Source organism: Copadichromis virginalis, linkage group LG5, assembly GCF_057382275.1.
Source record: "Copadichromis virginalis isolate Kocher_CV1m ecotype Utaka linkage group LG5, C_Virginalis_male_GT1.1, whole genome shotgun sequence".
Classification (NCBI taxonomy): Eukaryota; Metazoa; Chordata; class Actinopteri; order Cichliformes; family Cichlidae; genus Copadichromis; species Copadichromis virginalis.
The window spans coordinates 7,836,860-7,858,206 of record NC_140622.1 but is presented as its reverse complement, the minus strand read 5'-3'; the positions used below and the strand labels follow the sequence as shown (position 1 = coordinate 7,858,206).

The 21,347-nt window shown below is 43.7% G+C and overlaps 1 protein-coding gene across 3 annotated transcripts in view; it reads left to right on the top strand.

Moving 5' to 3' along the window:
- Positions 1–14,087, top strand: part of sox13 (SRY-box transcription factor 13) — a 51,311-nt gene extending 37,224 nt beyond the window's left edge. For all 3 annotated transcript variants that reach the window (XM_085455703.1, XM_085455702.1, XM_085455701.1), the window contains exons 9-14: positions 257–422; positions 927–1,045; positions 3,574–3,679; positions 4,980–5,150; positions 7,264–7,480; positions 9,757–14,087. In XM_085455703.1, coding sequence (XP_085311829.1) covers positions 257–422; positions 927–1,045; positions 3,574–3,679; positions 4,980–5,150; positions 7,264–7,480; positions 9,757–10,042 — 1,065 coding nt within the window. In that variant the 3' untranslated portion in view covers positions 10,043–14,087. The remainder of the gene's footprint in view (positions 1–256; positions 423–926; positions 1,046–3,573; positions 3,680–4,979; positions 5,151–7,263; positions 7,481–9,756) is intronic.
- The last annotated feature ends 7,260 nt before the right edge of the window (positions 14,088–21,347 follow it).

Genomic DNA, 21,347 nt, shown 5'->3' with positions numbered 1-21,347 from the left:
CGACTCGTGTTTGCACGGCAGGTTCTCAAGCAGGGATAGATCAACATAGCTTAAATAAACAAAAGGGAAGAGAGGAGGAGGATAACTTGAAGACAAAAGACTAAAAAAAATACTACAAAGGTGTGACAGATCTGCTCCGACATGCCAAATGTGCCGTGCATAGCTGGAATACACGCACACCCTTGGCCTTTGCGGTTTCACCTGAATATGTCGAAGTAGCCCCACCCCTGCTCATCTGCTCTTGCTGTGTGTTTAGGAAGCAAGTCAGCCCTTGAACCTGACCTCCAAGCCCAAGGGTCTGGAGCTGGGGAAGACACCCAGTCCACAGAGCCTGGAGCTGGGATCACTGGCGCTGCAGGGGGCATACAGACCCAGAGATCTCCAGAGAGAGATCTCCCACAGTCCACCACGATCTGCGCTCAGTGAGTTGCACACAGTCACACTGCTTTGCATGGTAAAGCATTAAAGCATTTGACGTTAACCTGCAGCACATCATATTTCCTGTAGATCTATTCACTGTTGATTTAAGGAGACTGAGCACAACGAACATAACTTTTTTGACTTTAGTTCGACAAACTAAGCATTAATAAAGGACGCTCAGATACTCATAAACAGTTATTCTCTATTTTGTATAAAATACAGTAAATACTGAGCAAGTGGCTGAAATGAATTAAAACTTTGTGCAGTCGTCTTTTTCCACAAGAGGATGATTGCATTCTTCAACTGTCATTTCCAGCAGCAGGATATGAAACTAATCATCATCTGTAGGTGACTGTTCATAAGATCCGTGATGTGTTTCTAGAGGAGGTCTTCTGATGAGAACTGACACTTTACCTTCCTCTGTCTCATTTTCTTTTCCTTCATCATCATAATTATCTTGGTCCTCATTTTGTGCTCTCCTCTTCGTGCTTTGTTTTTGTCTGCAGGTTTCCTGGGAGACGGCGACGTGGTCACCCAGGCTATCCACGATGCCCAGCAGCTCCTGAGGAGCCACGGCAGTGCGGGGCGGGAGAGGGACCGGGAGAGAGAAGTTGGTGGAAAGCCGGTGAGCTAATGTTTAAACTCCAGTTAGAGCGGTGTGTTCGAGCCACTTTAAGACACGGACTTCGTTCTGGAAATTGCCATTGTACATACTGTGCCATTTTTAGGTTAGGTTTCACTGTAGGCTATCTCTAGTAACACTGTGGCATATAGCCTACAAATGCACAAAACACACACAAAGAAACTTAATACGTGTTTTGTGTCGTAGCATTATCTCAGTCTCTTACCTGAGAATTCTTCACATCACTTTACAGTGTTTCCCACACATAGACTTTACTTAGGGCCCACCCAGGTATCCTGAAGGCCACCCAAGTATATTTTGCAATTTGTTTTCATTTTTTCGTCTGTCCGAGACCACATGAATTTGTACTGGGCAGTCAACTCAATATTATTTTTTAAATTTGTCTCTGCTAGCTAGCTACAAAAGTGCTTCCATCCCAGTGTTTTCCTATGGATGGGTTGCCTTTGTGAAGTCTAGATCAGCGGTCTCCAACCCCCGGGCCACGGACCGGTCCGTGAGTCGTTTGGTACCGGGCCGCGAGAGTTGAGGCTCGGGTGTGAAATTTATGGTTTTCAGGGTTTTTATCGTTTTTAAAAAAAAAAAAAGTTTATATCGTTAACTCCCTGGGTTTTTCCCCATGTGTTATGAATAAATCTTTTTTTTGGTACTGGTACTGGTTTTATTTTGTTGTATTTATCCGCAATACTTTAAAGGCCGGTGCGTGAAAATATTGTAGGACATAAACCGGTCCGTGGCGCAAAAAAGGTTGGGAACCGCTGGTCTAGATCATAGACCTGCCCCCGTTCTGGCCACACGGGGGCAGTAAAAACATGTCGCAGATTAATGTTGCTTTGGTGATATCCTTCCACATATTCCTTTGTCATAGTGTGTTGTTTTTTTCCAGTGTTGCCACAGAACCATAGTCATAGTCATAGAAATCTAAATATTAGCTATCTTTTAGTTCTGCATGTCTCCACCAACTTCTGTCAATAATAAATAATTAATGAACTTGTAATTTACAAAATAAACATCTAATAAATAAAACTAGGGACTGAAATCACAAATTCTGTAGGATAATTTTTCCCAACGCTTCTGACTGGCTTATAAGTGTGGATTAAAAATACATATATATTATATATATATATATATATATATATATATATATATATATATATATATATATATATATATATATATATATATATATATACACGCTAACCTTTCAGCAACATTCGCATTCAGAAGTTTTTTAAGAACGCAGACCACCTGCCTAAGGCCTGAGTCGAGGCAGGCTGGCGATCACCTCATAACCACTGGTTGCTGGAAGTTGCCAGGAGGTTGCCAATCGGTCTTTAGACCTGTGTGTCCCTCTCTTTGTTTGTTACAAGTAGCTGATATATTTATCCAGTTCCACAACCCGACGTCCATCTTTTATTTAAAATCTATGAAATTAAACCAGCACAGCTTCACATAATGTTGTACAGAACTGACTGTGTTTGTGTGCTTAATCACACCACTCAGTTTACGTTAGCTGTATTAAAATAAATATATGGACTCCTGATGTAAACGGTGTATTGCTCTTTCTCTGGTCGACATTTAGAGGTTGGTTTAGGGTTACATGGTGCTGCGCTCCTCCTGAGTATCCAATAGATCCGCACCCACATGCAGAAGCACATTATTACAGCTTAAGTCAGCTGAGTAAACTGTAAACTGCTGTTTGTAAGTGCTACTAGACTATCTCAAAATTGCATATTTTGTTCGAGAACCTGCTGTTTATTTTGTTTTGCTTCTTGTGAAAATGGTCTTCTATTGGGTTCTTACGTTTTTGTTCTTTAAGGTGGCTAAAGCTTTGGTCTCTGCTCCGTCCTAAGCAACAGCTGTTGCAGCCTTACAATACCACAAAGGCCTCAGTGTGGCATTGACTGAGCCACCTGCCCTGTCTCTTTGTCCACAGTAATACTGTAATCTGTGGCTCTCCTCCTTCTCCTCCTCCTCCTCTCCTCCATTATCCTGCTCCATCTCGCCTTGGCGGCTGTGTTAACACCAATACTGTTGACTGACCTATTTTGGTATTGCGCTTCACACCGCTGCATGTGGATGAATAGCGTTTTACAGCGCGGGGAATGGTCGACAGATAATACGCTGATGGTGTGGTAGTTTTGCAAATTCAGAGTTGCCACATTCCCGTCCCTGCCTTGTCTTCTTTACCTTTCCTCCCTCCAACAATAAATACCATTCTTCCTCCTCCATAGTGTTGTCATTTCCTGTCTTTGCATTTACAGCTCTGCATTTAAGCAGCGGCTGATATGGTGAGCGTGCCATGTCTTTACCTTAAATAGCACTCCAGTGTAACACGTGTGCCATGAACACTCCTCTTCGACATTAGGTCACCTTTTTTTTTTTTTTTTTTTTTACTGCAGTGCAAATTTAAATCGTCTCTTTGTGCTGGTGTGTGAATATTTGTCTGACTTTAGACCATTTCTGAGTTCATATGTCTTTGTTTTTTCTTTTTGTTCTTTTAATGTCTGCAGGATTTTAAGGTTTCTCCTCGCAATGAGAGGATGTCTCAGAGTGAGAGAGGTGAGAACAGACATGGCCTGCCGTCCACTGAGGACCACCTCAGCAGTGATTCTGAGGGTAGGCATCCCTGAAAAAGTCTGTTTAATGCCTATCTGTGTTTTGCCAAGTTGTTGTTGTAATGAGACCAACATTTGTTACGCTGCCCTGATAGCTTATTATATCATTATGGTACCCATCCATTTATCTTTGTCATTATATTCAAATATTTTATTTTATTTGATTGAGTCATATAATTTTATTAAAATTAGCATTTTTTTCTCCATGGAAGTAGCATGCAGTATAACCTGTTTAGATTGACCTAGATTAGATTGGGTGGCTTTAGCTCGGACGGTAAAATAGGTCATTTGCTAATCAGAAAGTTGGAGTTTTGCTCCAGTCTGCAAGACACTGGACCCTAAGTTGCTTTTTGATGCGTTCATCAGAGTGTGAAAGTGTGTGAATGCTACATAGAAAGTGTTTAAGTTAAAAAAGTGCTTGTATAAATGTGTATGAATGTGTGAATGAGGTATGTTGTGTAAAGTGGTTTGAGTGCTTAAGTAGAGTAGAAAGGTGTTATAGAAGAAGTCAAGTCAAGTCAACTTTATTTGTCAATTCTGCCACATGTACAGGACATACAGAGAATAGAAATTTCGTTACTCTCAAACCCTAGATGAACCAGTCCATTTACCATTTAACAGATTGCTAGCAGGCATGAGAACGCTAGAGAAGCCACAAAGTGAACACTGAAGAAGATAATAGTCTGCAATACTGCCCATTAAATTACCTGTTTTATCGCTCCCCTAAGCGCCACTGTCAAAATCTAGCTAGCTAAATGCTCATCTGCATTGCCTAGAAGCAACCAGGCAAGCTCATGTATGCAAGCTAATATTAGCTTACTTCCATATTGGAAAAATACTAATCAAAGGCATTACTGTCACTCAGATGTTGATCTCGGTAAAGCAACCACTTGGCTAAATCAGGAGAGCCTGTTTAATGTTGTTTGTTTCTGGGAAATAGCACGATTAGCAGAAATGTTTTCTTCCAAACATGCTTTATTAATGTGCCATCAGAATATGGCATAGACATTTAAAGATGAAAATACAATATCCAAGACCTTCAGATTTAGCTTCATCAAAGTAATAACCTTATCTTTGTAAAGCTTAGTAACTCCTGTCTTTGGTTTAAACGTCAGGATGGAGAATGTGAATCATATGAAATTGGATGTTTGTGGGTGAAGAGAAACTTTCACCAATTTTAGTGTTGCAAGAAAAAAAGGTTAATATTCAGACATGCACCACTTACAGCAAGAAACAAATAGCTATTCCTCTATATATTTGTAACATATTTACAAGCCAGCCTGTACCCTTGTTTACTGTAGGTACCCTGAACGTTTCGGTCCCAGGCGGCTACGCTGAGGCACGGCCGCCTCCCTCCTCAGGCCACATAAAGAGACCCATGAATGCCTTTATGGTGTGGGCCAAGGACGAGCGCAGGAGGATCCTGCAAACTTACCCTGACATGCACAACTCCTCCATCAGCAAGATCCTGGGTGAGAGCAGCACTGGTTAGGGGTGGGTTTATGTCTCTATTCTGAGACCCTGCCTGGCACATGTGAGGCAGTAAAGACCCACCTGCTTCTTCACACACACACACACACACACACACACACACACACACACACACACACACACACACACACACACACACACACACAGGGATGAATCCCTTTCCCTCAAACAAACATTTACATTCCTTTGTATTGTAGAGAGTTTGTGTGTCTATCTTTCACACAGACACACATAAAAACCACTAATTTGCTTAAATACATAGTACTGATTACTTGCCTAATACTTATCTTTCAATGCAAAAAACACAGTTTTGACCACAACCCTAAACATGCTGCTTTTTGACCTTGAATTATTTCAAAGTGTTTGCTTTTGAATAACCTTTATGGAAGCATCAGGTAGTTTGTGGCACAGAAACTAATAGGTAATTCTGCCTATCACCATATACTATGAGTTAGCTTTAACCAGTCAGATTCAATTCAATTTTATTTATATAGCGCCAAATCACAACAAAAGTCGTCTCAAGGCGCTTTATATCAGTGAATGTGAGAGAGCGTGATCGAGATAGTTAGTTAAAAAACGAAACGGGAAAGAAAACACGAAGAAACGGGGCTTTGCATATCATGAGATTTAGATGTGTGGATCTTTTTGAGGGCAGCATCAGTGCAGTCTCCATTCACTACAATTTGATTTATGTTCTCTGTAAAGAGAGACTCAGAGTATTTTAACAGGAACTTTCAGTGTTAAAAATTAGGGGCATGACTAAGTCAAGTCTGAACACAAACGCATATTTTTAGAAATGAAGTGAAAGAATGGTTAGAAAGGAAAGATGAGATTCTTTGGAACTTGCTGGGGAATCAGCAGCTTTTTAGGTTTTCTTCAGTCTTGAGGTAATCCTTTGAGAGTTACCAGTAAATGCAGTGATAAATAAACTTTCCAAAATGTAAAGGAACACGTGTATGACGTCTGAGTCTAGGTCATCAGCATAGACTAACCCTTTATTTTGGGTGATGGCCCAAAAATGTGAACGTGTCAGTTAGAGTAAATTTCTTTTTCACTTTATTGCCAATAATTGGGAGAATAAAGTAATAAAGGCAAAAATGACACATTCTGGTAGTCTGATGTTAGTGTTGGGCTCATCACCAGTGATGAATTAGACTGCAGAGGTACCAGAATTAACGGCCTGAATCTTTCGCCAATTTTACTTTCTCTTCTTAAGAAAGACTTAAAAATAGTGGCACTAATGTCCCCCACTGTGACGAACCAAAAAAGAAAATTGCTGTATTTAGGTAGGACTGTAAAACCCCGATAACTAAACCTCATAATTAAGAGATATTTTTTCTAATATCCAGAAGGAGGGCTACTGCAGCCTCTTTTTGGATATATTTTGATGTTAACACTGTAGCAGCGTCCTTGGGAAGACTCAAATAGGAAAAGAGCTATCATCTAAGATAAGTGAATGTTGATGGGAGTTTAAAGGTGCATAAAAAATGAATAAAATCTGCTTGAAACTTTTTGTCGAAATCTGAATGAATGAGAACAAAAATGAAACCACGTGGGCCCGACAAGCATTTTAAGCTTCCTCTCTTGCATAACCATTCTGTTAATGGATTAACAAAAGGAGGATCCGAATGAAGGACAATGCAAACCGGATACCAAACAAAAGGGCAAGCTTTCAGCAGCTTACTTAAACTTACAGCAGAGAACAATGAGGGGGAAGAAAACTCCAAGGTTGGGTTAATCGAGAAACGGGAATCCAGGAGAGTAAACAGATGGAAAAACTGAAAGAGTGACAAAAAGACTGAAGGTGAGACGGGATAAATAAACAGGGATCTAATTGGGAACAGGTGGGACAATGAGGGCAGGGCTGATGATTACAAAGGAGGGGAGACAAAAAGGAAGTAAAATAACAAAAGGTGTGCAAGGAAAGATAATTACCAAAGTAAGACAACATGTAGATGCAGGCAGAGTAGCACATAAAACACGGGACAAATGCTTCAAAAACCCCACAAGAAATGAAACATGGCGAGCCATGACAGCTTCTGCTGCTGGAGAACATGAACTCACTCCTTTGTGTTGATGCGTCTTTGTCTGTAGGCTCGCGGTGGAAAGCCATGTCTAACCAGGAGAAGCAGCCTTACTACGAAGAGCAGGCGAGGCTGAGCAGGCAGCATCTGGAGCGCTACCCCGATTACAAATACAAACCCCGACCCAAACGGACCTGCATAGTGGAGGGACGGCGGCTGCGGGTGGGCGAGTACAAGGCCATGATGAAGAGCCGCCGGCAGGAACAGAGAGGGACCTACGGGCACAGGTAGAGTCTGAGCAGCTTTGAGAAACAACTTGCGAAAGAATTTGTCCCTGGCAGAAAAACACTGACAATTCAATCCCCTGACAAGAGTTTGTGCTGCACCTCCACACACTGGAGACAATGCTTGCAGCTCTCAAAGCCCCCCCTTTTTATCCTCCTTTATTCTTGAAGACACAAACAAAAGTGGAGTACTGCAACTGCAGCTGGGCTGTTCACTGTGTCCTCGACAATGAATAGAATCCCTCTCTATTGGTCCCTCTAACTCCTTCTAGTTAAGCTGGAGGAGTTGGAGGCTGGAAATGTTAACAGTGGTTGTTTTGGAGTGCTTTTCTGTTTCACTCTTGTTTGTCTTTGCTTTAGCACATGTAGCCTCTATTAGGCTCTTTATAGAAACAAAACATCAATATCAGGGTGTCACACTGGCCTAAAGCTTCAATCCTGTTTCTTTCATATTGAAGACACTGGTAGACTGACTGGCTTGTATACTTATGAAGGAGAACAATACCGGCCTAATGTGCCATTGGGTTTTACCATTTTAGCGTTAAAACAGCTCTAACCTGTTGAGGCCTGGGCTCCAACAGGACCTTTAAAGGTGCTCTGTGGTGTCACGCACCAAGATACCAGCAACAGAACCCTTAACTCCTGTAAACGGAGAGGTGGAGTTGCTGCGGATCAGACTTGTTCGAGCACTTACCCTTAGACTCGGTTGCTGGTTTAGGATCTGTTGACAAGTATTCGGCATGGCCGAACGGGAGCGCTCCGGGAGCCTTGCCCGCTCGGAGATGATCCAAAACAACGATCTGATATTTGTCAAAATTTTTTAAACCATTAAAGGTGGTTTATTAAAACATAGATTACAAAAAACAACTTACTGCCATGAAGCGTGACTACAGACGCTTCACCCAATCAGCGCTTGTGATGTTGAAACAGATCGGCTGCCATGGCAGCAAAACATACACACACGCATACAAACAACACAGACGTGAAAATGTAACGTCCAGTTTTAAAATATATGCATTTTACACTCTGGTGTTACAGCTCTCATGATATTGTAATCTGTGTTTATATATACTGCCTGCTTAGCACTACCTAAAAAACCAAAGCTAAGCTAACTCTTAGCTAAACAACACTAAACATATTTGGTTTGGAGGGGGATTAGCACAAATATCTAGCTTTAGCTAATAAATTAAACACTCTACTTTTTGATGTTTAGCTGGTTGGTGAATGGTTGCTGCCAATCACTATCTAACTGATTGCCAAGCCCCATTCACACAGGACTAGAGACCTGCCACTAACACCAGTAACCACCATTTCCTAAGGGATACTGTGTCAATCCGGTTGTTCAGTGATGACGCGACGAATCCTACTTCCGGGTCTAAAGTAGTCTGCGTTTAATATGGCTTTTGTGTTGTTAACATGTTTAATGTTATGTATTTTCTTCTATTTGATCTCAAAAAGCTCCTAAAACAGTCAGTGATCCCTGTTGACCTCCCTCGGCTTTTATTACCGCTAATCATTTATTGAAGCTCAGTTTTTAAAACCTTAGGATGTAACTACAGCCCAGCCCATGCAGCAGTATATGAATGACTAACCTCGTATTGTGGATGGATTATCTCAGTTGTTCTCCTGGCTGAAGTTTGGTCCTTTTACAGCATCCTGCCATGCAATTACATTTGTTCCTGATCACCGAGAACACTCACGTTAACTTTTATCGAGTGGAAAAAAAGTTAGCTTGTTTATATTATGCTAACATAGCTGTGTCGCTAGCGGTCACGTAGCACATCATTATATACCAGCTAGCCCAACTTCAGTAACCCTACAAACGTCACTGCTGTTTAGTTTTCTGTCTTCATTTATGCTGAAAGTGATAACAGAGCTGTACGTTTTAATTTGTTTCCAAAACCCCGCAGTCAGGACATGCTATATTGTATTTAGATAGAAGCTAGCGAGCTAACTCCCTGCTAACTTCTAACTCCGTTAAATGTCATAAATTCCGTTTTCATGGATGCCTGGATGTTAAACTCAATTGTTACACCTGGTAGAGCAGAACGCTGATCATTTTATTAAAGATGAAAGACTTTAGACAGTTTTTCAACTCTCAGTAATGCCATAGTGATCGTTTGATATATGGACCTGCAGCGGAGTTTAGGTCCAGACACGGCTAGTGACGTCAGACTGAACAACCGGATATCAGCATTTTAAAGCCCTTGATTAACTTTTTCATTGACAATAAATGCCTCAGAATATCTGAATATACGTGTCACTTCCTGTCTTTGCAGTCAAACGGAGCCACAGCAGATCCATTACCCCCACAGTGATGGCCAGTACCCGGGGGGTAGCAGCTCGGTCTCTGTCGCTACCATGCCTTTTCACCCCGCGCTACTGGAGCATTACCTGCCGCAAGTCCCGCCCATCCCTCGCAGAGCTGAGGGACAGACCACACCCACCTCTCTGCCTAGGGAGAGAGAGCGGGAACGCAAGAGGGAGCGACCGCCATACAGCGAAGGAGAGGAAAGTGATGGGGGAGAGAGGAGTGAGGGGGAACTGGTGCTCCTAACGGACTAAAGAAAGGCAACTGGTAGAGGAGCCAGGAAAAGGAAAATTAAAGATGAGGGATAGGATGAGAGGGGAGGGTAGCTGAGGTGGGCGGGTTGCTCTTTGATGAATGACAGTCAGAGAGGAGGAATGGAGGATGAACTAAAGAAATGGTGAGGGAGTGTGTGAATGGGGGAATAAAAAAGTAAATGTCATACTCACCCCGTTGTAAATTAGCCTATTCTCCAGTAAAACCTCGCCTACACAAACGCATAAAGGCAAGCTTTTATCATTTCCCGTTACACGTATCATGTCATCACATGCTTTGTGTCAAAACTTTGGAGTTATATTTATGAAGGTTTAACATTTAATCCCTTCTGCTTCTTGTTTTCTCCCCATGTTGACTTATGGCAAACAAAATGCCCCCACAGGGACTGGAATTAAAGCAGATTGATTAAAAGTTCAGCAGAGTACCTGTTTCCTCCTGTCAGACAGCTGAGGATCAGCCACTCTGGGGTTCAGTATGTCAGCTTTGCCACCTGCTGGAGAAGAGTGGTTATTACTACTGTTGCCACACATCCTATTTAAGTTACACCACAAATCAAACTGGAGGGATAAAATAATTTGGTGATTAAAGGTGCATTTCAGCAGTTTTAGTACTGTGTGCTTAACGAGATTAAAAAAATAATGGTCATATTCAGTAACAGTTGCCTCGGGCCATAGGATGGTTCAAGACGGAAAAAAATATATCCTATATGCACACTGCCACTTAAATGTGTGTGCGTTTGTAACTCAGGCTTTATGTTAGAAATGTTCAGTCTTTAAGCTCATCACTGCACACAAATGTGAGGCACTAAAAGTAAAGGGTAAACAGCCTGCAGGGGGCTGAAACAGCAGGTAGGGCAGCAGCAGTATTAACATGTCAGGGGGAGAGATTCAGTCATCTGGCCAGCAGACGCTGCTGCTACCTTCCCTGAGTCTGTGCAGTGAGCGTTGAGAGTGCTAACTCTCTCTCTCTGACTTAGTCTAGCTAACGACAAAAAGCACAGATTGTGTTTGGCACACTCTTATTCTGCATTTGCACCAGTTGGAGAGTTAGCATTAAAGGTTTATCTCAACAATCCTTCTCCCCAAATTTGCATGATCCATGTTCGATCTGAGCTATCAGCCTTTCTACACATCCAATTGGCAGTTGTTGCCGATCTACAAGTCACTTTGCAACTCACCTTTCCACAGGATTCTCCTTATATACTGAATCTGAACTAATCCATTGTCATGTCTGCCGCTCTGTTGTGCACAGGGCCCTCCCATCTCTGGCTTTCTATGTATGGAGTGGAAGGGCATCCCAGAATAGTGACATGCCATATATAAATATATATACGACAATCTTTTCTGTGTATAGATTTATATAGCACCAGCCAAAAGCAAAGCTAGCTTTGAGCTGATAAAGCAGGACTTCATTCAGGGTAGTTCAGGACGTGCTTTTTTCAAAAGTCTTTTTCTGGTCGGACAGGCCTTGTTGCCCAAAAGTAACGTACAATTAATCAACACTGCAACCTCACCATCATCCTCCCACATCTCACTGTTAGTTTGAGCCATGCTGCTGTCATCGTGTGTCCATCAGTGCCCTCTCCACAGCATGGTGGGTTAACTTCAGCCTATCCTATTTTTTTATACCTCTGTTTGCTTCTTTGCATGTTTACTGGATGTCGTGTTGAACACCTCGTATCTGTGTATCCAAATGTCTGCTGTGTTTTTCTTCTGAGATGCAGCCTCTCGCAGCATTATTATTATTATTATCATTATTATCACTATGCTTTTTTTTAATCTTTAAAAATGTTTGTCAATTTCATCTAAAAAGGCTAAAGTATTCCTTTCATCATCTTTTACGTTCCTGTTCCTGTAACAGAGAGGCAGATCATCCCCAAAACTGTGAGGCTGTGTCCCTAATCACTGCTTCTCTCCTGCCTTAGATCTGTTATACACAGCAGTCAGCAGCAGGTTTTTGGACAACTGACCTTCATTTTGCATTGTTGAGTAGTGCAATGCCATTTAACACACACTCATACACATATGTGTGTGTGTGTGTGTGTGATGTAAACTGAGAGTGCAGTATAGAGTAATTAGGGAGTGGTTTTGGACACAGCCTGTGCCTCAGATTGGAGAGAGAGCTGTTGTTTATTGGTACAAAACCCCCATTTCCTTATGATGGGAACAAATGTTTATCTATAAAAATTTATATATAATATTACCCAAAGCAAAAGGAAGGTAGATTTAGCAATGAGAACTCCAGACACCATAATCATCCCTGCGTCCTTAGTAACATTTACTCCTCGTAAGCACTTACTAGTGTGTATTCTTTAGCAAGTTTAACATGCTGAAAAAGCAAAACTAGGTTTTTTGCAGTTAGTCTGCATGTAAAAGATGGACTGGGACTTTACCCATTTGTTTTGCACTTGTGACTGATGCCATGTTATTTCTTTTAAATTAGTAATTAGCTAATGCTGGCAAGCTTGGCTAGCAAGTTACAAATATGGACAGGTGTAACTGACTGCTTAACACTGCCAATTAGGTTTTTTTAGGCAACCCCCCCCCCCCCCCCCAAAAAAAAAAAAAAACAACAAAAAACAATGCCAATTCGTGCAGAAGACAAAAAAATACTAGGAACACTCACCAAAATGGAAGGACAGACTTCCGCATGTCAGGCTGTACCATGGATCACATCTATGGTATACCATTTGTTATATACTTAAGTTAAAAGGATAAAAGAAACAAACATGGTTTAGTGAGGGAGTGTGTGAATGGGGGAATAAAAAAGTAAATGTCATACTCACCCCGTTGTAAATTAGCCTATTCTCCAGTAAAACTTCGCCTACACAAACGCATAAAGGCAAGCTTTTATCATTTCCCGTTACGCGTATCATGTCATCACATGCTTTGTGTCAAAACTTTGAATTAAGTGGCTTCATGTCAATCAGTGTGGCCATACCCCAAACTTATTTCCTTTGTAATGCTAGTAATTTGGGTCTTTTAATGTGAAAGCATGTGGACTGACTTGCTTTTGGAGAAATGCTAACAGTAGCAGCTTTGCATACTCCCTCTATTCCTAAATCAACAGACTGAAGACAAATCTGTCTTTTTTTTTTTTTTAATACCTTAAACCAGCGGTCCCCAACCTTTTTTGCGCCAAGGACCGGTTTATGCCCGACAATATTTTCACGGACCGGCCTTTAAGGTGTCGTGGATAAATACAACAAAATAAAACTAGTACCATTACCGAAAAAAAGAAGATTTATTCATAACACACGTGAAAAGACCCAGGAAAACTGAGCTAACGATAAAAACGATGACAAAATAACGCTGTAAACCGATTAAAAACCCTGAAAACCATACATTTCACACCTGAGCCTCAACTCTCGCGGCCCGGTACCAAACGACTCATGGACCGGTACCGGTCCGAGGCCCGGGGGTTGGGGACCGCTGCCTTAAACCCTTAACTTTTTAAGTAGCAGTAGTAAAGGTTAGTAAAGATTTTTTAACAGATGAGTAGAATAGAATGCGTTATAAATGTAGCAGCTCTATTCTTTGATCCACTGAATAAACTAAAGCTCGAAATAGACTTGCTACTTCCTGGAAACATGCCAGGAAGTAGCAAGACCCAAGGATAATTTAACTTTTAGACCCAAGGATAATTTTGGTGCCTTTGTTCTCATCATTCAGTGACCTTGTTGACTGAACATAAAGTTTGTGCGACTGGCTCAATCCTTCATTGGCTGACTGCAAAGTTGACAAATCAAAGTGGCAGACCTCCTTGGGGTTGGGGCTCGTTGTAAGGATGCTGGCTTTTGTGTACAGAGATGGATATCAATGACATGTTTAAAATGTTTATCCTATTTTAGTGAGACGTGATGAGGAGTCACCTGTCGTTAACCCCTGCTGATGTAAATATAGAAAGAGACTTTATTTTGTTTATAAGAGCTTGTGTAATTTAAAGGTGTACATTTCTCTATGTTTTCACAGTTTTGTGCTTTTTTGTTGTTGTTTTTTCAAAAGATATTAAAATTGCTTGTGTTAATTGTGTCTGGTGTGACTTTTTTTAAACATTTATTTTTATATATATATATATATATATATAGCTGGATAGCGTAGTGGTTAAACTACACGCCTTTGGAACAGAGGATCGCAAGTTCGATTCCTGCCTGGGGCGTCTGTATCCAGTAAGGGTCCTAAGGCTAGACCCCCTATGCTAAGCAAGCCTACCGCAGACATGAGCGAGACAGATAAATATGAAGGCATGCCGGCTCGGACGTCGCCCGGATCAACAAGGTCCGCGTCAGGTGTTGAGGAACCAGGGCACCCTGACGAAAAGTGGGCTACTGGAACAAGAAGGCATCGGTGGGCAAGGGACGAAAACAGGGCGTTGTTGGAATGCTACTACGCAAGTAACCCCGGCGGAAGGGGCTACATGAATAGGATGAGGGACCTATGGATTCTTCGATACCCAACATCCACAATGACGGCGAAACAACTAGTAGCTCAGTGTTCCAACATTCGAAAGAAGGGACTGCTCTCACAGCTAGAGATTGACGAGGTACAACACAAATGCTACGGCAAGGAGGAGTCAGGATGCCAGGTCAGGGGGGAGATATCATCACCCCCACCCGAGATTGGGTACATAGCCCCAAGTGCGATAGGAGAAGGACCGTTGAGTGCGAGAGGAGCTGACCTGAAAAATAAGATCATGGCCAAGCTTGAAACCTGGATCCCCCGTAGCCGGTTACCAAGATTACGTGAAGTACCCTCAGAAGGTCTGCTAGATGATGTTAATGCAGCACTACGGGCAATACCTACAACCACGATTACCAACACTAACAAGCTGATCTACAATACGGCAGCAGTGATCAGTGAGATGCTTGGCTACAAGTTGAACAGCCACAAGGGGCAGTACCCTCCATGGAGAAGGAGGCTAGAGGACAAGATCAAAGTAGCACGGAGGGAGGTTAGCCAACTAACGGAGTTGCAGAAAGGTGCGACAAATAAGGTGCCTAAGAAATACAGCAAGCTGTCCATACCTGAGGCCTTGGAAACTGCCAAGCAAAGACTCACAGCCTTGGCCAGCCGCTTGAGGAGGTACACCAGAGAGATAGAAGGCAGGAGAATAAACCAGCTGTTCTCCACAGAACCAGCAAAGGTGTACTCTCAGTGGCAAGGGAACAATAAGAGAACAGCACCACCAAGGCTGGAGACGGAGCAATACTGGAAGAGCATATGGGAGAAGGATGCAACCCATAACGGCAATGCTCAGTGGCTAGAGGATCTGAGGGCAGACCACAGCGACCTCCCTGAACAGGGTCCAGTAACCATCACAGTGGCAGATATCCAAGAAAGGGTCTCCAGTATGAAGAGTTGGACAGCACCAGGGCCCGACATGGTTCACGCCTACTGGCTGAAGAAGCTGACTGCACTCCACGAGCGTCTGGCAGCACAAATGAACCAGCTGCTAGTTAACGAGAGACACCCGGAATGGCTAACTGAAGGCCGGACGGTCCTGATCCCCAAGGACCCCAAGAAGGGACCGGTCCCCTCCAACTACCGACCAATAACCTGCCTCAGTACTACATGGAAGCTCCTGTCAGGCATCATATCGGCTAAGATGAACAGGCACATGGGTCAATACATGAGCAGGACACAGAAAGGAATTGGCAAGAATACCAGAGGTGCAAAACACCAGCTACTGGTAGACAGAACAATCAGCCGAGACTGCAAGACCAGACTGACCAACCTGTGCACTGCCTGGATTGATTACAAGAAGGCCTATGACTCTATGCCCCACAGCTGGATCCTGGAATGCCTAGAATTGTACAAGATCAATGGGACCCTAAGAGCCTTCATCAGGAACTCAATGGGGATGTGGCGTACAACACTAGAGGCCAACTCCAAGCCCATAGCACAAGTTACCATCAAGTGCGGGATCTACCAAGGAGATGCTCTGTCCCCACTGCTGTTCTGCATAGGCCTGAACCCCCTCAGTGAGATCATTAACAAGACTGGCTACGGATACCGACTACGGAACGGAGCAGTTGTCAGCCACCTCCTGTACATGGATGACATCAAGCTGTATGCCAAGAGTGAACGAGACATCGATTCACTGATCCACACTACCAGGCTATACAGCAATGACATTGGAATGTCGTTCGGACTGGAGAAGTGTAGTCGGATGGTAACAAAGAGAGGGAAGGTAGTCAGAACTGAGGGGATTGAACTACCAGAAGGCAACATTGCAGACATAGAGGACAGTTACAAGTACCTGGGGATCCCGCAGGCAAATGGGAACCATGAAGAGGCCGCTAGAAAGGCTGCAACCACCAAGTACCTGCAGAGGGTCAGGCAAGTCCTGAGGAGTCAGCTGAATGGTAAGAACAAGATCCGGGCCATCAACACGTACGCCCTGCCCGTGATCAGGTACCCTGCTGGGGTAATAGGCTGGCCAAAGGAGGAGATAGAAGCCACTGACATAAAGACAAGAAAGCTCCTTACCATGCATGGAGGGTTTCACCCCAAGTCCAGCACCCTGAGGCTGTACGCTAAGCGGAAGGAAGGGGGCCGGGGACTGGTGAGTGTCAGCACCACAGTCCAGGATGAGACAACGAACATCCAAGAATACATTGGGAAGATGGCCCCAACTGACCGAGTGCTCAGTGAATACCTCAGGCAGCAGAAACCCAAGAAAGAGGAGGGAGACGAGGAACCATCATGGAAGGACAGGCCCCTGCACGGTATGTACCACCGGCAGATAGAGGAGGTGGCTGATATCCAGAAATCCTACCAGTGGCTGGACAAAGCTGGACTGAAAGACAGCACAGAGGCACTAATCATGGCAGCACAAGAACAAGCTCTGAGTACAAGATCCATAGAGGCTGGGGTCTATCACACCAGGCAAGACCCCAGGTGCAGGCTGTGTAAAGATGCCCCAGAGACAATCCAGCACATAACAGCAGGGTGCAAGATGCTAGCAGGCAAGGCATACATGGAACGCCATAACCAAGTGGCCGGCATAGTGTACAGGAACATCTGTGCCGAGTATAACCTAGAAGTCCCGAGGTCAAAATGGGAGATGCCCCCAAGGGTGGTGGAGAATGACCGAGCTAAGATCCTGTGGGACTTCCAGATACAGACGGACAAAATGGTGGTGGCTAACCAACCGGACATAGTGGTGGTAGACAAACAGAAGAAGACGGCCGTAGTGATCGATGTAGCGGTTCCGAATGACAGCAATATCAGGAAGAAGGAACACGAGAAGCTGGAGAAATACCAAGGGCTCAGAGAAGAGCTCGAGAGGATGTGGAGGGTGAAGGTAACGGTGGTCCCCGTGGTAATCGGAGCACTAGGTGCGGTGACTCCCAAGCTAGGCGAGTGGCTCCAGCAGATCCCGGGAATAACATCGGAGATCTCTGTCCAGAAGAGCGCAGTCCTGGGAACAGCTAAGATACTGCGCAGGACCCTCAAGCTCCCAGGCCTCTGGTAGAGGACCCGAGCTTGAAGGATAAACCGCCCGCAGGGGCGCGCTGGGTGTTTTATATATATATAACCGAAGGTCGGACAGTCCTGGGCCCTGTTTCAGGAAGCCGGTTTAGTGGAAAAACTGAGTAAGTATACCCTGAGTTAACGAAAACTCTGGGTTTTCGGTTTCACAAAGCGAGTTCAGATGAAGCCTCAGTGAGTCACTATGACGACACACTCCGTGAAGCTAACCTGCCCCCTAGCAGGTTTACTACAACTAACCCTGACTTTCTCCGCCCCTTTGTCAGAAACCTGACAGTAGGAAGTGTCGGACATGGCGTGCCCCGTCCTTGAAGAGCCAGTAGATCGTGAAGCCCAAATTCTCCGCAGAGCTCTCCGCCGGGAGAGAGTGATCAGAGCGCGTTTGGACATTTTATCATTTCCTGATGATTTTCTGTGTGAACGTTACCGTTCTTCAGCACAATCTATAAGTTATTTGGATAACATCCTCAGGCCATATATTACGCATGTGACACATCGCGGACATTCTCTCAGTTCTGTACATATTATTTGTATTGCACTTCGGTTTTTTGCAAACGGGAGCTTTCTGTATAATATTGGTGACGCTGAGCACGTTTCCAAGGCTACCGTCTGTCGGGCAGTCAGGAATGTTACAGTTGCACTGAAACGTCTCCTGTACTCGTTTGTGGTGTTCCCCGGTCATAGACCCACAAGATTTATCAAAGAGGGATGCCACAAAATTGCAGGTATCAGGATGACCAAAACTTAATATATGATGTGGTGATACTTGAACTACTACTTAAATTGCACATTTATTTTCAGGGTTCCCAGGCGTGATTGGCTGTACAGATGGTACTCACATTCCAATCATTGCTCCTTCAGTAAATGAAGGAGACTATGTGAACAGGAAGTCTTTCCACAGCATTAATGTACAGGTACATAGTTCCCTGTAGCATTTCAAACTAACAAATTATTTCATTATAGTAATGGATGCTAATTTGTGTTCTCTGCACTGTGAAGATCATATGTGATGCTGCCAACATTATCACAAATGTGGAAGCCAAGTGGCCAGGCTCTGTCCATGACTCACAAATATTCCGTGAATGTACACTGAGCACAAAATTTGGACATGGTGAGTTGAAAATACTTTAAAATATATAAAGACCAATTGCTACAGGGACATTTGAACTGAAGTGTATCCTTCTGTCTTAGGAGAGTTCACTGGCTACTTGCTTGGTGATAGGGGGTATCCATGTTTACCCTATTTGCTTACCCCTTACCCTGACCCTGAACCGGGCCCACACCAGCGATATAATCTGGCTCATTGCAGGACAAGAGCCAGAATTGAAATGACTATCGGAATGCTTAAGGCCCGGTTCCAGTGCCTGCAAAGACTCAGGGTCACCCCAGAAAGGGCATGTGACATTATTGTGGCATGTGTGATTCTTCACAACATTGCCACAATTAGAGGAGAACACTGTCCTTCTGAACCAAACATCAGCAGTGATCCAAACCATGAACATCCTGACCCTCCCACGGACATACAAGATGGAAGCGCAGTCAGAGACACCATATGTCACAATCATTTCTTTTGACCCATCACCTCAACATGTTGAAAGAAGAATAAACAGATTTTTTGTTCAACTGGCTTTATTGGTCGCCTGTATTTCCTGTACACAAAGTATTAAAAGATGTAAACCTCATAAAGTGTCTCTGTTGCTTCCTCCTCTGTAACAGCTGTCAATGTTTCTTCATTATTTTCCTGTAGTAAAGAAATAAACAACATTGCTGTTCTACTGTAAACTCATATAATCTGTGGAGTATTACTCACAACTGCATGTTGGTCTGGCTCAACAGGAGGCTGCACCAGATGCAGTACACCATCACCATCAACTGATAGAATATGAGGTTTACACAGGTCACTTATAACTTACAAGGGACCAAATGGCAATTAACAAACATACCAATCACCTTACACTTCATTGTCATTATGCTCTCAAAGACAACCAAGACTGAGGGAAGGCAAAATCAGTAGGAAAATAACTTCACTACAAACAAATTCATTATGGTGAAGAGTTTATCAAATGAATGAGCAGCACTGCAAAGGTGACTGTGAAGAAAGGATGTATGCACATCATGTATTATTTTGAATTTACCCCCTATGTAGGCACTTGTGTCTTGCGGGGTTATTGACTCAGAGGATGTCCCCACAGAGATGCCTTCGGCCACAGGGTGCCCACTGTTTTGGCTGAGGGCCAACTGCTCAGCCTCTGTGAGTGGTGGAGGACCCCCACCTGTTTTTCGGGCCTCCGCTTTTTTTCTGTTGGCTATAACGGGTCACATTTGAGCATACAGAGTAAGTGCTTACAGAAAGAAAATTAATGTAGCCTCTAACTGCAATTGATTTACATCGGACAAACAGACCAAGCACTATGGCTCATAATACAATTACACCTTACCTGTTTGGACTATATTTTTATATTTCATTTTTACTTGCTGCCAGGAACGTTTGGGGCCTGTTGGGTTGCACCTGCGCTCACATCACATCACAAAATAAAATGTATAAAATAACAAATAAAATAACATATGATAAAATAACGTGTTAAATGGGTGGAAATCCCTAGATCAATGTTTAAATTAACACTCACGCATTGACTCTGTCGGCTATGTTTTGCCATGCATGCTCCCTTTCTTTTGCAGCTGTGGCTGTGTTACTTTTTTCCGCGGAATTTGCATGTTATCGGCATATGCTGCCATCAGAATTTCGGCCTCAAGCGCTGTGAAATACATTGACCGTGCCTTCTTTCCCTCCGTCTCCATGGTGACTCGCTTAATCTGTGCTCCGCTTATCAGGGCTTTATGTATCCTCGTCCGCGTGCTTCACTTGGGGTTGACGCAACTCCGCGTTGATTGAACTAATTGTTATCAGCCTTTCTGAAACCGAATATTCCGAGTTGGACAGTTCGGGGTTACTCAACCCTGCGTATCGTTTTTCACTCTGAGTTTTCTAAACCGGCTTCCTGAAACAGGGCCCTGATCCCCAAGGACCCCAAGAAGGGACCGGTCCCCTCCAACTACCGACCAATAACCTGCCTCAGTACTACATGGAAGCTCCTGTCAGGCATCATATCGGCTAAGATGAACAGGCACATGGGTCAATACATGAGCAGGACACAGAAAGGAATTGGCAAGAATACCAGAGGTGCAAAACACCAGCTACTGGTAGACAGAACAGTCAGCCGAGATTGCAAGACCAGACTGACCAACCTGTGCACTGCCTGGATTGATTACAAGAAGGCCTATGACTCAATGCCCCACAGCTGGATCCTGGAATGCCTAGAATTGTACAAGATCAATGGGACCCTAAGAGCCTTCATCAGGAACTCAATGGGGATGTGGCGTACAACACTAGAGGCCAACTCCAAGCCCATAGCACAAGTCACCATCAAGTGCGGGATCTACCAAGGAGATGCTCTGTCCCCACTGCTGTTCTGCATAGGCCTGAACCCCCTCAGTGAGATCATTAACAAGACTGGCTACGGATACCGACTACGGAACGGAGCAGTTGTCAGCCACCTCCTGTACATGGATGACATCAAGCTGTATGCCAAGAGTGAACGAGACATCGATTCACTGATCCACACTACCAGGCTATACAGCAATGACATTGGAATGTCGTTCGGACTGGAGAAGTGTAGTCGGATGGTAACAAAGAGAGGGAAGGTAGTCAGAACTGAGGGGATTGAACTACCAGAAGGCAACATTGCAGACATAGAGGACAGTTACAAGTACCTGGGGATCCCACAGGTGAATG